The 17,194-nt window shown below is 42.9% G+C and overlaps 1 protein-coding gene across 1 annotated transcript in view; it reads right to left on the reverse strand.

Annotated features, from left to right (window-relative positions):
- Nucleotides 1-17,194, reverse strand: part of LOC311040644 (voltage-gated delayed rectifier potassium channel KCNH8-like) — a gene marked incomplete at both ends in the record, with an annotated part of 66,611 nt that overhangs the window by 6,436 nt on the left and 42,981 nt on the right. The window contains 3 exons of the mRNA XM_084050973.1: nucleotides 3,681-3,891; nucleotides 9,045-9,298; nucleotides 13,633-13,832. Of these exons, the coding sequence (XP_083907099.1) occupies nucleotides 3,681-3,891; nucleotides 9,045-9,298; nucleotides 13,633-13,832 (665 nt within the window). The remainder of the gene's footprint in view (nucleotides 1-3,680; nucleotides 3,892-9,044; nucleotides 9,299-13,632; nucleotides 13,833-17,194) is intronic.

Genomic DNA, 17,194 nt, shown 5'->3' on the forward strand with positions numbered 1-17,194 from the left:
GTGTGTGTGTGTGTGTGTGTGTGTGTGTGTGTGTGTGTGTGTGTGTGTGTGTGTGTGTGTGTCTGTGTGTGCGTGCGTGCGTCTGTGGACACATGTATGTAAATAGTCCTCAGGAGCTGCCTCGGGAGACCACAACTTTCTCCACTTCTCCTCCCCCGCTTCATCCCTTATCCCGTCTCCATCTCTCCATCTGTTTACTTTTCTATATTTACCGGGCGAGGCTCCATTTTGAGACCCCCGCGAGGGAAGACACAGAGGCAGGGACAACCCCCCTCCAACCCCCCTCCATTCCAGAAGCACTATTTATAGTTCCACAGCAGGCTTGCAGGAGCTCTGGACTGCTGCTGCTACATATAATCGGGCTATGCGGGTTGAGCGTGTGTGTGTGTGTGTGTGTGTGTGTGTGTGTGTTTGTGTGTGTGTGTAATGATATGTGTGTGTGCATGTGAGCGCATGGCTGCACAAAAGGTTGATTTGCTGTCTGTTTGATCACAGTGTGACACCTTGCCGCAACATGAGCATTAGTTCTCATAAAGCCTTTACAGTATTTTATGCCGCATGAGTGAATTACATCCCATATTACACCAACCAGCCACACTTCTACTGACATAGGTCACATTTGAGGGCAAATGTTGGACACTAATTCAGTTGATTGGGGTCGTTGTGTGAAATTGGGGACAAATTAGATTTTACGGAAGTTAGGAGGTTGGGTTTAGATTAAGGAAATATCTATAATTGCAGAGAGCCTGCGTGTGTGTGTATCGTATGCATGTATGTGTCTGTATGCATGTATGTACAGTATGTATGTATGTATGTATGTATGTATGTATGTATGTATGTATGTATATGTATGTATGTATGTATGTATGTAGGTCCCTCGCATATCTCCAAAACCGTTCATCCGATAGACCTCACACTTGGTAGGTGTATTGCTCAAGGGAGTGCAATGTCAAGTGTGAAGTTGATCGGATCAGCGGTTCTCAAGAATGCTGCAATAAACCATACAGCAGTTCTTAACAACTTTGCAAGCAGCAGTTCCAGGGGTTAAGCAATCGGTCCGCTCCGAACATGCAAAAGACCCCCAACAACGCTGCAAGCAGTGATATTGAGATTCAAGAAATTAGCTCAGTCCAAATCGGCAGGTGTTCGTAGCGGGCAGGTACTTCAAAAAACGCATTCTGAATGCATACGCTTGCAAAACAAACAAAACATTGTGCACACGTGCATTTGTGTTTAGTTGTACTGTTGTATTATGAGGAAAATGAAAGAAAGTTAGGACATGTTACTGTCACTCAGTTTGCAAGAGGCTGTTTTAGGGTTAGGCGTTATGGCAGGTTAAGGGATAAAATTAGGGTACGTTGTGGTGTACTGGTGATAGTAAAAGATAGGGTTAGGACTTACGCTATGTTAAACACTTTATCCCTATACTTCAGTTGCCTGGGTTCCCCCAGGGCTCTACAGTGTATACTTGGTCCCCTCTTTTTTCCCTCTACTGTACACCATCTCTTTGCCGAAAATAGTTGTTCTACAAACTCACAACGTGTCGCAATGTGATGGGCTGTGATCATGTAGAACAGCTATTTTCACAGACTGCTCGCCTATTTTTGCCTAATGTCCAGTGTCCACCTACAGTATATATGTCTATGACATGCCCAGAATAAGGACGCTAGGGTTCATGTGGTTAAGGGATAGAATAGGGTACAGTTAGTTAGTATGTGTGTTGCATTGAAGTGGCTATGCTGGCATAGCTTCAGTAAGCCATGCATCACAGAACAGTGACTTGATATTCAAGGACCCCAGATGTTGTTGTTGTTGGTGTTGTTGAAAGTGTGCTTATTTTAGGCGTCACGTTGATGGAGTAACAACAACTGGTCCAAGTGTGGGAGTTCAGGGACATTGTCAGGTGAATAGAGATGGCGGGTGGCTTGTCAGTGATAATGAGGCATAGTTCAGCATGTTGCCGAATGGAGGAGACGTGTCTTCAGGCTGTTTCAATAAGTCTAAGTTCACCTGCATGCTAGCTGAGGTGCCAGTGACATCATACCCACTGACACGCTACTAATAATAAAATGACTCTGTGGTTAACCACATGAACACTAGCGTCCCTATTCTGAACATTCTGCAAAAATAGAAGCTTACATTGTGATGCATTGTGTGCTTGTAGACCGGCAGATCTACAGTATACTGACGTATGTAGGGTTTAATGGTTAAATATTACTCAACATTTCATCAAATGAAAACAACAGACTTAAGAAGATCTCTTTCCTGAGGTGGTTTTGGTGTTATGCATCATTATCATCATCATCAACCTTTATTTCACCTAAAAAAAAACATTCACCCTCATTTAACAATAGTACAAAGAACAAAACAAAAATAAAAGCATGATAAAAGCTGTTTAGCTTTCTGTGACTGATGACAACATCTGGGAATACTGTCTCACGGTCCGAATGCAGGCATATTCTACACTGCAGAACAGCCTCGGAAACAAGAAACAAACAAATAAATGTTTCTACTTCACGGCACAGTGATTCTAATGTTGTCAGAATAGTACAATCCCACAGGGTTTATGATAACAACAAACATACTCTTGGATGAGATTTTGCAGACTTTTGTATTAAGTAGTTTACAATATTAAATAACTGCTCACTGTACTTAATATTGTTGGTGACAGACAATGAGATGCTGGCTAAAACTCACACTGAAATTCGTTTTAGTGCATTGTGGAAAACTGTTCTAAATGGTTTTATGTTTCACTTTTGTGAACCGCCCTGCTGGGATATAGCTGTTGTCAGCCAGTTGTCAAGATTATTAATCCCATTGTGTCAATTGGTTGTGAAATTGGTAATACACATGCCAAAGAAGGGCATCTTGGGGCATATCTTTGCAATGTTTATTGTTTAGGGTTCCTCTCAGGCATGCCCTTTGAATCTTTTCAGACTCTCTTGGTGTCCTTATAGCACTGTTAAGGGTTCCTAATTCAAATTCTGCCTTACTATGGCAAACAACAGCTAAAGGTCATGATGACTATATGATTTAAACTTCAAATCAACATAAATGACCCCCGTAAATGTTTCTGATCAATATATCTTCCACTCCATTGTCAACAACAGTTTTGGGGAGACAGAATATAAACATTGCTACTCATGCAGTCGCTGGCTGCTACATGGCTTTGTGCAGAAAATCACTGAATAGTTTGAGCATGGTTTAAACATTTCTACAGGCTAGAGTCGAGGAACCTTCAGATGATCGATCTGACAACCAGGGCCAATCAGGTGGCCAATCAGTGAATCAGTGATAGCTATGATTGGTTTGCCACTCATTATGCAGGACCCCGCTGCCAAAGTGTTTACTCGTTTAGCATTGACCTTTAAAACTGGTATAGGTCTTGCTTTGCTTGCAAAATTATTCTGAAACCTCTGAATCTTTCCTAACTTTGCCATGTCTGTTTCCGTTTTATATGGGTAGTATGTCAATACAACGATTGAGTGCGTTTGTGCAAGGGCATTTCGTCCCGAAAGTTAAGGACAACTGATTTATTCTGTACACTTCTGTGGTCTTTCACCAGTCTAATCTTTGGCACCACAAGTCTCCCAAAGAAGAAAGATAACATTTCTTCCAGGGTTTTTCATACAGCACTACTTTGCAGCAGCAGCACCGCCAGCATGCAATGCAAAGCCTACCTCGGCATTGTGTCCCTCCCGCAGGTTGTATGTGAGGTCATGCTGGATCTCGGTGATGAACTTCTGGGCATAGTCAGGGTAGAGACAGAGGACCTCACGGAGGCCCTTGAGGCTGATGTACTGGAGGTCACAGTAGGTCAGGGCCTTGACACAGGCGTTGGTCTTTATCACCTCCTCCTGAGTTAGACAGTCTGAGCCGATCAGGTCACCTCTGCCTGGAACGCAAGAGAAAGAAAGCTCTTACTGAAGATGTGTGCGTTTCCGGGTGCAAGATGTGCTCAATTAACCCATTAAGACCGGGAACGTAGCGCGGCACCGAGTGCTGCGCTACGAGCTTGTAGATCTGCTATTTTTGAATAGCCAAAGACATCTGAAATGACACACAGATGCGTTCCCGGTCTGAATGGGTTAACAGCTCAACATTAAGAGAGGAATATTTAGGTTACTGGGTAGTTTTCTTGTGTAACGAAATAATAATAGTGTCACATAAGCCACAATAAGACTGAATTGGCTTTCTTAAATCGCACTGTATCAATATCAAGAACATCAAGACCAGTGACAAGAAAGGCATTTTGTCACTCAAAATGCGAAATGTTAGTGTGGCATGTTCTGCAAGACTAAGCAATACAATACACACAAGATCTGATCTGAAGAGGTGGATAAATAAGTAAATTACTGATAAAGATTAAAAGGTACAATCAGAACACACATTCTAACCTCCTGTAAAGACAACTTTAGTAGCAATGGGGATTTGCTAAAAAAGGGGTGGGATAATTTAGTATCGGATTTTAAAAGGTGTATATACATCAATACATCAGTTTGCTTATTTATAGAAGGTATATACATATACCAAGTATTCTTATTTGTGTGCATTAGCACAAATAACAGTGAGCAAAACAGGCATGTTTATTTATCATTTGGTTTGCCTATTTTTTCTTCCTTTGTTTTTGTTTGCTGTCCTTGTCCTCGTTCAGGGCTCTGACAGCCGCAGGGGGAATAAAAACCTCTTCATTGCATGACCCGTGACTCACATCATTATATACCACATCACATTGCACCACCCACGTGCATTTGTGACAGCACATGCTCAACCCGTTTAATTTCAAGGACCCCATAAGGGTCCCTATGAATCATTTAGCTGGTGACCCCCTGGGACCCCCCAAGGATCCCTCGGGGTCATCGGACACCATGTTGAGAGAACCAGCCCAGCATTTGCACACCAAAACACACAAAACAACATATATACACAATAAGTAGGCATGTACGATATTATCGGCCTCCCGAAATTATCGGACGATATTAGCATAAAAATGTAATATCGGAAAATAATATAATATAATAATATTTTTTTATGTAATAAGTTACAGGAGTTCTTACTGTATGGTGTGTGTGATATGAAATGTGAGCTTAATCACAGTAATCCTTAATCAAATTCCATCATATTCAAGGGCTTTTGCAGAAAAGACTCCAGTCACTTTCAAATTAGAGCGCTGCAGAGGGCAGGTGTGTGTCAGTGTCCAGCTGACGCTCGTTGACACTCGTTAATGTTATAGGCATCAAAGCAATTATGCTTATATAATTATCCACATATATATATATCGGAGTTGGACAATATCGGTATATCGGTCATCTGTAAAAAAGTCAATATCGGACATCCCTAACAATAAGCCTAGATTATTAGGTACCCTACTTCTGTCTGTAGAAGTAGGTGAATTCTTAAGGCCAAAGATTGCTAAAGGGCTGAAAGACTCAGCAACTAATAGCCCAATTACTGTTTAAGAGCCCATGGTGAATTATGCCCCAAGACAGTCACTACGACATTATCTATCATTCATCCAACATCACTCAACGGGGGGTGTCATCAGTCAAAGGCACTGCTGCTGCTGCTTTGGGCTGTCATACAGTCCTTGATAACCTGAGAGGCACTGGATGCGGTGTGCCTGCCTGGCACCAATGATAAACACAAACAATGTTGTTTATATCACTTTGATTGCTTTTTTTTTTTTTTTTTTACATTTGAGTGAACCGTAATAGGCATCAATCCATCAACGCTAGTCTACCTGCTTTAATAGCACAGCGCTTGACTCACTGGAACCATCTACAGTATTTCTGTAAGCAGGGTGGTGTATGTAATGGAATGGCTACCGAGTGCATGTGGAAAGAGACATACCGTTTGTCAAAAGCCAATATGTGCACAAACCTTGACACACACTTACACACACAAACAAATGGTTATTTGATTTGACGTAAATTGGATAATGGATAATTGGATAAATTAATTGGAAAATTGGACACATTAATATGCACAATACTTATAGCCTAAATTATAATTAGTCAGTTGTCTGCATGACGCCCAGAGCAGTGTTGGCAAGAAACTTTTCCCTGGATTTTTGTGAGTGTATTAATAATCAACACAGTGTAAATAATGCACGGCCTGCTACATAATTGACAACAGAGAAGTCTGCTTCCTGGGGAGAAAATTGTAATTGGCCTGGCTTGGTCCCCGCTTGCACCAGCGTGTGCAGGAACGTACAAATAGGACTCTAAACATACATGCATGCATGCATGCACACATGCGCATGCATGCACACACACACACACACACACACACACACACACACACACACACACACACACACACACACACACACACACACACACACACACACACACACACACACACACACACACACACACACACACACACACACACACACATTTGTGTTAACAGATTTATCTTTCTGGGGGTTCTCTTATCTCGTGTGTGCTGTTGTCCTGTCTCGTTGCTTTGTTTCTTGCAGAATTGCACTGCATATACAGTCGGTAGGCTGTCATATTACATATACACTCTCCCCAAGATACAGTACATGCTGACAGGCATAGGCACCCATAGTAATGTGCAAACACAAATAAATGCACATGCACTGTCTTTTTCTCTCTCACACGCACGCACGCACGCACGCACGCACGCACGCACGCACGCACGCACGCACGCACGCACGCACGCACGCACGCACGCACGCACGCACGCACGCACGCACGCACACACACACACACACACACACACACACACACACACACACACACACACACACACACACACACACACACAGAGCTTTGGAAGTGCCACATTGGATTTGAGGCTGCTTTGGGGAGATGGTGATGAGGCAGAGAGAGAGAAGAGAGCTGCAGAGAGTGAATCAAGATACAGTAGATATACAGTAGTGCTGCTGCTACTGGTACTGTACCGCTGTCTCTAAAATCAGTGGTGGACAGTAACTAAATACATTTACTTGAGTACTGTACTTAAGTACATTTTGTGTTTTTTGTTTGCAAGCACATGACTTTCACTCTGCTACATTTAATAAAATAGAAATACTGTACTTTTTACTACACTACTTGGGACCCAAACATACAAAAATAGATTATGAATTAACCACTTTAGCCCTTGTGAAAAGAGCCAATCTATTATTTTGAAAGTTTTCAGAACTTGTAAATGAGTATATACTTTGTCCAACTACAGATCTACAAGCTCTACAAGCATGCAGATCTACTTTTTATACCTCTGTGATGCTGTAGTATGATCAAGTAGGGCATTAACCCTAAAACACAAAGAGTTAGATTATGGAGATAAGAGGTTTCTGTCTCTGACAGTAACGATATGATCCATTGCTGCTACAACTGATATCACACTGTCTGAAACAATCTCTCTACCATACAGTCTTATGAGCCATTCCCTGCTGCTGCGGTTATAAAACCGACAGACAGACTTAACCACTTTCAACCTGGTGTTCCTATTTTCGGAATGTTAGGCGAACATTTTCAAAGTGTTCCAAAAAATAGCAAAAATAGCAGATCTACAAGCTCACAACAAGCATCTGCTCTTTTCGCCACTTTTGCGTGCCGCTATCATACGATGGAATATAAAATAGGGCATTCACTTCACAAAATATGGAGTTATGAAATATTAAATACATGGTTTCTGCCTGACAGCGATGATATGCTGTTATGATCCATTCCTTGACTCTGACAGAAGCCCCATTTACAACAGATCTTCTAGTTTGCCTACAACGCTGTCTCATAATCCACTCACTACACCATGTCAGGGGCCCAGGGAGCCCCGATGATCCATTGTTTATACCAGCTCTCTCTGCTGCCGCCCCCCAAACTCTTATTAGCTGCTTTGTCTTTGATACTGTGCTGGATGATCTATTGACTGCAACCGTGACAGCTACTGTATTTACAACACGGTATAATGGCTCTGCCAGTACCCCAGCCCATCTGTCTACATCACTGTCTGATGATCTACAACAGTGTCTGGGGGTTTAAGTGTCTAATCCCTGTCAGCCACTCTGTGTAAAGTACAGTCTTGATGATGTATTGCTTCGATTGCTTAGATCCATTGCTTAGATGCTCTCTATACAATGTCTGATGGTTTATTGCCTAATCCATGTCGGCAGCTCCGTGTACAGTATAAACACTTGTCTCGATGATCAATTGCTTATGCCTGATTCATATTTTGGTTCCTCACTATGTCACACACTGGAAATAGCCAATCTGCAAGCTCACATCCATAAACTGTAGCTCACAACGCGTCGCATTTGTCAATTATGTCAATTATACTTGGTCAAATACGTTGTTGAATCAGCTTTCAACGCAAGCTTCTGAAGCGCACAGGTTCTGAGTTGTGGAAGAACAAACATTCTTGCATACTCTTCACAACTTGAATACAGAATTTACAGAAGAAAATGCACACAGACATGCCTACTGAGTGGAGAGGTTTTCCTTACCACTTAAGCTCTGCAGTATACTGTATAGTTGTCGTACGACAGATAGTGAAAATAGTCTATCTACAAGCTCACAGCGCTGCAAACGCATATGCTATTCCAATTTTCACAAATATTTTGACAAATCTGCCCCAGATAGGGATGCCAGGATTAATGTGGATAACATGCATTTGAACAAGAAAAAAGTGCTACTCGGAGAGCAGATCTCCGCTAGGCCAGGTTGCCATCCCAGGGCTGTGTCAGTCGTAGGGTGCAGCCGTCAGGACATGAGGAAGCCAGACAGGGCAACTGCGTTTGTGGTGAAAGCGGTTTTGGAATTGTGCCCTATAGAGGCCTCTCTGATTCCAATGTCGGTATGATTGTTGGATATTGATCCAACAGAGAGTGCTCGAGGCCAAACTATGGGCCATGGTTGAGAATCCCTGATCTGAATTAAATCATTGGGTCATATAAAAAATAATCCAGGTGATTACAAACGCACTACTGTTTAACATGTCTTTGTCTAAACTAAGATCACAACATTGATATTTTTCAACCATACTGTCGAGTGTACTGGCCACTTGTACCACCCACCCACTTACCCAGTATAGCCAACACCGTGTTGTCCTTCAACACCTCCATGGATCCGGAGCAGACGAAGTAGATGGCCTGGAGCGCGTCGCCCTGGCGGATGAGGAATTCCCCCGGAGCGCAGAAGGAGGTCTTGATGATGAGGGACAGGGAGCGTAGGCAGCCCCGGCTGGCCGACTCGAAGAGGGACAGCTGGAGGAGCTCACTGTTGAGGTGCATGGCGATGTCGGCCCTCAGCTCATCAGGAAAGTCCTTCAGCAGCTAGGGCCAGCGCGGAGGGAATGCTCAATTAGACAGGCCATCACAAGAAGAGCCACAGTACAAGTACAATGAACATAATGCATTTGAGCTCCTGAGCTCCCGGCAGTAGCTCAGGAGGTAGAGCGACCATCTGCAAATCATAAAACCGGCTCATCAGGAGCTGTTAGAGGTTCAGTGTCTTGCTCAAGGCCACTTCAACACGGAGCCGGGGATAGAACCGGGAAGCGGCTGGTCCCTCGGCTTCTGCAGGCTTTGTTTCGCTTCATTAAGTGCCCATGAGTAAGACACTTAACCAATTTCACCCTGGCATCCCTATTTTGGGCATAAGACGTGACGGAGGCGAACATTTTTATATACAAAAACAGCAGATCTACAAGCTTGTAGATGATGTATTTTTTTCATCTACAAGTTTTCACCATCTGGCCCTGAGTGATCTTGCCAACCTGGGAAATAGCAAAAGGGATTGTGCCCAAAAAGGTTGCCCAACACTAGTATAGTATGTCAAGAGCAACCAAGCAAGCATGTCATATTTCCTTGCATGTGCAAACATCCGTGGCAAATAAAATGTAGGCTGACCTCACCTCATGAGGCTCTGTGGTTGACACCAATATGAAATAGGACTACTACTCTTTACAGCACATCTGGATTTGAATTAAGCAGTAGCCAAAAGCAGGACTTGGCATTGAATCTAGCTTTGAGACCTTTAGGGAATGGGGAAAATGAATGAGTAATGCACGACTACACACTGTGAAATCCTGAGCGTTAATTTAACAGTGACCTTTCATGTACATTTCCTATGCCCCAGGGGTTCCAGTGGAGCGGCTCATTAGCCGACACAAGCAGACTGTAGTTGTGCTGTAGGCAGCCCTCAGGTGTGGCTTAGCGTGTGTGGTAGAGAATGATAAGCGCCACCTCCCTTGTTAAATAAACGTTTTACCACTAACAGAGGTGGAAGGTTGAGTCTTTACAACTGAACTACTTGAAATCTGTGCTCTCTATGGCCAATTTATATGGGAAAACATGACACTTCTGTAACTTTCTGTAATACGTAGTCGAGTGACTCTTGTCGAAAGGGTCATGGGACCAAATGTAAATTAGCCCCAATTCTACAACTGGCAACTGCCCCCATATATCTGAATATTTGGGGGTTAAGTGTCTTGCTCAGGGACACTTCAACACATAGTCTTTAAGACCACGGTCAACTAAGTATATAGGGTTTAAGTGGTTCATTACTGTCACTTTCCTTTCTTCTTCAAGACATCAGTGCTGTATAATAGCAAGCTATATTCCTTTGCCAAATGTGGGGTAAGTAATTGCTATACAGTAAGTCTTATACAGCAGAAATGGCTTCTTCCAGAAATGGTAGGTTAACGTGATCTCTAGGGGTGTGCCGATATATCGTCCCGCGATATATCGCGATACGTTTTCGCGACGATATGTATCGTTTTGGGAAAAAAAAATATCGTTTTTGAATTTTTTTTTTTTTTTTTTTTTTTTTTTTTTTTTTTTTAACAATCATAATAATCAGGCATGCAAACGTCCCCGAAGTGAAAAGAGTGACAACATGTTTTTTTTTCGGGTCAGGTGTCATACTATTTGGATTCAAAACGGCTATTGTAGCTGAAAAGCTACAAGTTTGCATGTCTGAATAATGCAAAAACAGAATTATTTGTTTGCATTTTTTTTTTCTCCTCCATATATTTTCATAATAAAAAAAGTGCGTATCGTATCGTATCGAAATCGTATCGAAGTTGTGAGCCAAATATCGTATCGTATCGTTTGGTGAAATTAGTGTATCGGCACACCCCTAGTGATCTCTTATAGAATAAGAGACCCACAGCGGTAACCCACCATTTCTTTGCTTTACAATGGCCAAAGGAGAAGAATGAGACGTCTGTTTTACCAATATAGCAGCCTCACATTGATTTGATTGGAGAGACTGCCGGTGACATTTGCATGCAAGCTGCATACATCTGGAGAGGCCTTGTCATTGCTTAGGCAAATTAATGATTAATGTTCAGTTCAATCCACGAGTCATGAATTCGACTACAAAAACACAGATGGCTTTCATTCGTCAGATCTGGCACAGATGTCATGTTTTCTTTTTGTGTGTGTGCCTCTTTTGCCCTTTCTGTAATATATGCATTTATTTATTTTTCTTCTGTAATAGAATCTGTGACAGATTGCTCATCTGGTGCGGTCAGACTGCTATGAGAATTCTGTAGAAAAAACAAACAAAAACAAACGTGTCCCTCCAAACAATACCTGCAGTCTATTATCAGACAGGCACAGAAAATAGTGTATGACACAACTCCAGAGGTCCAGCTAATACCGGCACTGTTGGACCTATCGGCATCAAACTGTGCACACATACTCCTAGGGGGCCAAGTAAAAACCTCTGCCCCGAATTTTTCCAATCGATCTAATGGTGGCGCTATAACAGGGCCCTTCACATTTTGGCCTATAACTCGTACAATCAAACTTTCCTTTTTCCTGTATTCCTTGGATCGTGACGCAACTTCCCATATAGGTACACATTAAGACTGTTGTCCCGTGATCAAGATGAATCTGTCAGCTTTTTCAGATTCCTTGCTTCATTGCTTTTAAAGTTAGTGGGAAGTGCCCGTTTTTCACAAAATGGCAGAAATCATGAATGCAGCGTTCAATTGTTGTGAACCTTTACACACACACTTCCAGTGACGTCATCCCAAAAAACATCCCTTAAGCGTCGAGGGATCATTCCTAAGTTATGTTAAAGCGCCCTCTTGTTGTTCCTTTTTTGTTGAAAAGACGGATATCTCCGTCAATGGCGGTGAACGGTTGGATTTTAAATGACGGACATCCCCGTCCATGGCAGGGAATGTGTTAACTCTTTGACTGCCAGATCAATAGTGTAATAGTGTGCCACTGCTGCCAGCAAAAACCTTTTAATGTACCTTTGAAAAATCATGGAATATTCTCTGTACGGAGATCGGCGTACTACACGCACAGGGTTGTCGTAGTAGAGGGAAAAAAATAGTCCGTCGCGATCCTCCACTCAAGAGCTATGGCTGTTTCAATTAGGCTTGTTTTGCCATAAAGCAGGAGGAACAGAGATCTAGCAAAGATATGGCCATTTCACTGCAGGAAATAAACAGAAGTAAACTAGCGTTTCTTTTAACAGCCTGCTTCACGTTTTGGCCTATAACTGTTATAGGTCGTACAATCAAAATCTGTTCCCATAAAGGCCCTGACCATTTGGGACCCCCTAAAGGACCCCAGACCCCATTTGGAGAACCACTGCAAAAGAATTTGCAGACACACACATGGCCAGCTGCTGTGGAATGTTTGTACTTTTCAGACAGTTACAAAATAATTTCTGACCGATTTTGACCATGCAATAGATTATTTTCAGAAGTGATCTTAGATTCAGGAGCATTCAGAGGTCATAGCAATGGAGAAGAAGGCTGAAGAAGACAGACAGCTTTTAACATGATCATCGATGTGTGTGAGGTTGGCTTTGTTTAAACTTGGTTTAAATCTCTTAACACTGGAACACTGAACAATTCTTTCCCCTCGACCAAGGAGGTACTCAGACAGAAGAGTGATTGCATGGCCAATGCATGAGCCGGATGGCCATGAAATTAAGACTGTGTGTGTGTGTGTGTGTGTGTGTGTGTGTGTGTGTGTGTGTGTGTGTGTGTGTGTGTGTGTGTGTGTGTGTGTGTGTGTGTGTGTGTGTGTGTGTGTGTGTGTGTGTGTGTGTGTGTGTGTGTGTGTGTGTGTGTGTGTGTGCGCGTGCGTGTGTGTGCTCTGCGCACATGTGTGTCGCGTGAGCTAGGCATCAATTCTCTGAGTTACTTTGAGCCCTGGCCTAATTCTACCCAGACAGCAAGACATCCATTATTTGCATAATCATTGCCGGAGCGGCTGAGCCAATCCGGTTGATCCGGATTGTAATAGCCAGGGTCAATCTAAGCCACAGGAGTTAATTAAGTTATGTCTGACTTGCGAGGGAACATGCTGTACATGTCCTATAATGGAAAAAAACAACAACTCAGACAGTGGGAAGGAAGATAGATTGATTCTCTGAACAGATAGATAGACACAGACAGAAAAAATAGTGGAGGTACTTCTTTGGCCAAGTGCCAGTGGTTGCATGATTAGCTCTGCACACACACACACCCACCCAACCACACACAGACACACACACACACACACACACACAGACACACACACACACACACACACACACACACCCTCTTACAAACAGCTAGCAGAGCCACGGCGTAAAAAATTGCTGTGTACTATTTGTACGTCCAACTCCTGCACAACCGCCCTCCCTTCGTTCTTACCTCACTGACGTCAATGCCGTTGTTGACAGACCAGGTGGTCTGGAAGCACTCCATCATGCGCTGCTCCAGGGCCTTGGGCAGCCTGTGGACCCGGATGAAGTCCTTCAGGTCCTTGGTACGAGTGTGGTACAGAGAGCGACGAGAGTACATCCTCTGAATGATGGCCGTCACGTTACCAAACACCACAGCATGCATCAACGCTGTGGAGGAGCATGACAGAAAGACAGAGATAATGAAAGGGGGGTGGGGTATAGTGCCGGGATTCCCAAACTTTTCCATGCTATGGACCCCCAAATAGCCATAGCCTCTAGCCTCTATCCCTCTTGGAGAAAACTTTGTATGTGAAAAAAATGAAGCCTCCATGAGCCAATAAATATTGCAGTTTTATAAAAATTCTTCTGCTTAAATGCAGTGTCATATTTTTTCAAAACTTTGCAGTATGGTAGCCAATCAGTGCTAAAAATATCTTACTTCAATTGGCCAAAGGGGGGCGCTATAGCAATCGTTTCAAAATGCAAACTTTGAACAGGCATAAGTCATGTCCCGTTTGGCCTAGAGCCATGAAACTTGCTTACACATGTGCCTTGACTCATGAAGGAAAACATCTGTCACTTTGACCAGTAAGCTCCACCCTTATAGATTGGCCACCATTTTGAGTAGTTTGAATCCCAGTAGTTTCCTGGGATTCTTGAGCAATCTGCATGAAACGTTCTACACACAATCTATGGACCATTATCTAAAATCCCAGTTTAAGACAAGTTTGTATGTGAAACAATGAAGCCTCCATGAGCCAATGAATAGTGTAGAGGTCATGGCTTCATAAAAAAACAGCTGTGCATGGGTTTCCTTCTCTCCATCGCAATTCTGGGGTTGCAGTAGCTCAGTAGGTAGAGTGTCTACCAGGCAGTCAGAGGGTCTCTGGTTCGAACTCCAACTTATCCAGGCTCTTCAGCCAATCTAAACAGGGCTGTTGCAACTGAATGGGTAGAGAAGACGCCCTTGAAACAGAAGGTCACAGATTCAATTCCAAGCCCCGGCTAAACCGACTGGCCAGGAATGAAAAGCTACAGCCTAATTAGAATACTGCAATTTGTTTCTGTTGTGTAGATGAAGCAAAGAAATTGGCAAACTTGTCTTTAAAGTTTTAAATCTGCCATTATAAGCAACATAATAAAGACGTGCATTTTTACTCTTTCACTGCCAAGGATGACTTTTATGACTTTTTTTCCAAAGGCTCAAACTGCCAAAGACGACTTTTACGTCTTTTTCATTTTCAGTGTTTTTCCACCAGATGGCTCTGTTCTCTAACACACCGGTGACCATTTTCATCCTCAAGTCACACAGATCCAGGATCATGATCGAAAGATCTCCACCACCACTGACTCCCTGCTTAGCGTATTTGGGGAAATGGCTGTATCTTTTTTTCTCCCTGCATTTTTGACGAGACAAGCTATATTCAACGGCCTGTGACAAGCAGACGATGGTCACGATTACTTTTTTCTTCTCTTGGATATAAATATTCTGTGACTAGTTGAAAAGGTCAGGAAAACCAAAAATTGCTGGCAGTGGGCGATTCATTTATGTATTTAATCTGGCAGTGAAAGAGTTAATATCCACAATCCCTCAGAACTCTGCTCAGATATTTCCAATGCACATTTGTTAATTGCATGGTCTTCTTTCTCTAAAGTTCGGTCTATTCTGTTTCTATGGTTTATTATTGTGCATATTGCATATTAAATTGTTTGGCCCTGTATTGCTGCTTGCAGCTATATTTATTTTGGTTTTACATTTTCCTCTCATTTATAATTGCCCCCCTTGGCGCTCCCTGGCTGCACCACCGGGGGCCATGGCCTCCACTGACTCTAGCCGGTAGAGCATGGGAGAAGGAGAGACTGTAATGGAGAGAGAGTGAGATAAAAAGAGGAAAACAGTTTGTGGGATAGCAAGGCAGGGGATCAGCAGTGAGGGATGAAAAGATGAAGAGAGAAAGAGAGACCGAGAAATGGAGAGACAGAGAGAGAGGGTGGATTTACAGAGCAAAGAGATAGTGGGAGAGAATGAATGATGTAGAGGGAAGAGTGGGACAGATGGACAGACAGATGCCAACAGAGGAGAATGTCCAGAGTATGTGAAAACAAACAACAAATACTCTCTTGAACATGAATAATGTATTCCATAGTTTTAATTCTTTCTCCAGTGCTGTGAGTGATTCTCTTGGCAGGGCTCAGTGAGCAGGGAAAGGAAGATCTTGAAGTGTGTGTGTGTGTGTGTGTGTGTGTGTGTGTGTGTGTGTGTGTGTGTGTGTGTGTGTGTGTGTGTGTGTGTGTGTGTGTGTGTGTGTTATAATAATATTTTATTATTATTATCATTCTGTCTTTCGTGGCTGTAAATCTAATACACTGGGATGTGCTGTAGAACACTTTGACCAAATTATTTCTCTCACAATCACGTCAATAGGAGTTTTTTTTTAATTAAAATTGAACTGGGGGAGAGAGAGAGAGAGAGAGAGAGAGAGAGAGAGAGAGAGAGAGAGAGGAAGAGAGAGAGAGAGAGAGAGAGAGAGAGAGAGAGAGAGAGAGAGAGAGAGAGAGAGAGGGGAAAAGAACCCCTAGAGGGGGGAAGAAAGAGAGAGCTTCAGTAAGTCAGTGATGGGGAGAGAGAGAGAGAGAGGGGAGAAGAGAGAATAAAAATCTGACGAGAATGATTTCCATATATCACCTCTATGGCAATTTACCTGTAAGCCATCAAACCATTCATCTGAAGAATGACATGCATAAAGATGTGTTAAGCCAAAGCTGTTCTCCACCAGGGACAATCCTCAATTTAATCCCTGATACGATCAAACCAATTATTTTTTAACATTTATGGGCAACACCCTTCACCCTGGCAGAGTTCTGCCTGATTCACACCATCGTACAACCGTGTCCCGCACAGAAAATAGCAGATCATCATGTCGCATTGCGACACGTTGGGAGCGTTGCATAGGGAATAGAACTCACAACTCCGGCACAATTAGTGCCTTGCCCTATTGAGCTGCAAGTTTGATTAAAGATAAACTATTTAGCACAAATCATATGGTGCTATTGTGAGGCAGAAGTGTGGAAATCTGACACTTCCCGATGCGATCTGTGTCGAGAGCTCTGTCTCCCTGGCCTGCGCTGGAAGGTCGCTCCCGGCCTACTGTTTTGATGATGTTTATGCATGATATGATATGTCATGTCACATCAGCACTGCATGAGTGCTGATTATGTGTTATGTTACTTCCCGTTATGTTATTTCCTGTTGCTTAACCTCCTTACTATTTTGAACCATTGCTCATCCTCAGTTTGATGTGCATTTAGGCCACGGAACCCCATTTCAAAATTTGTTTTTAATTTCTGCGACCCCAATCTACACAGAGAAATCCTCAGTGTTTAACTCTGAGGACCCCAGCTTCCGCACAGCGCCAAGCAGCACAAGGTCTCTTAGCACCGAAGCGCAATGCTCATTACTATTTTAACGCAGTTCTAATTTTTAGAACTCGCGCATGCGTTGTCTAGATGCCAAATGATCTTGTACAAGC

This window comes from Gymnoscopelus microlampas, assembly GCF_963454915.1.
Source record: "Gymnoscopelus microlampas genome assembly, chromosome: 24".
NCBI classification, from domain to species: domain Eukaryota; kingdom Metazoa; phylum Chordata; class Actinopteri; order Myctophiformes; family Myctophidae; genus Gymnoscopelus; species Gymnoscopelus microlampas.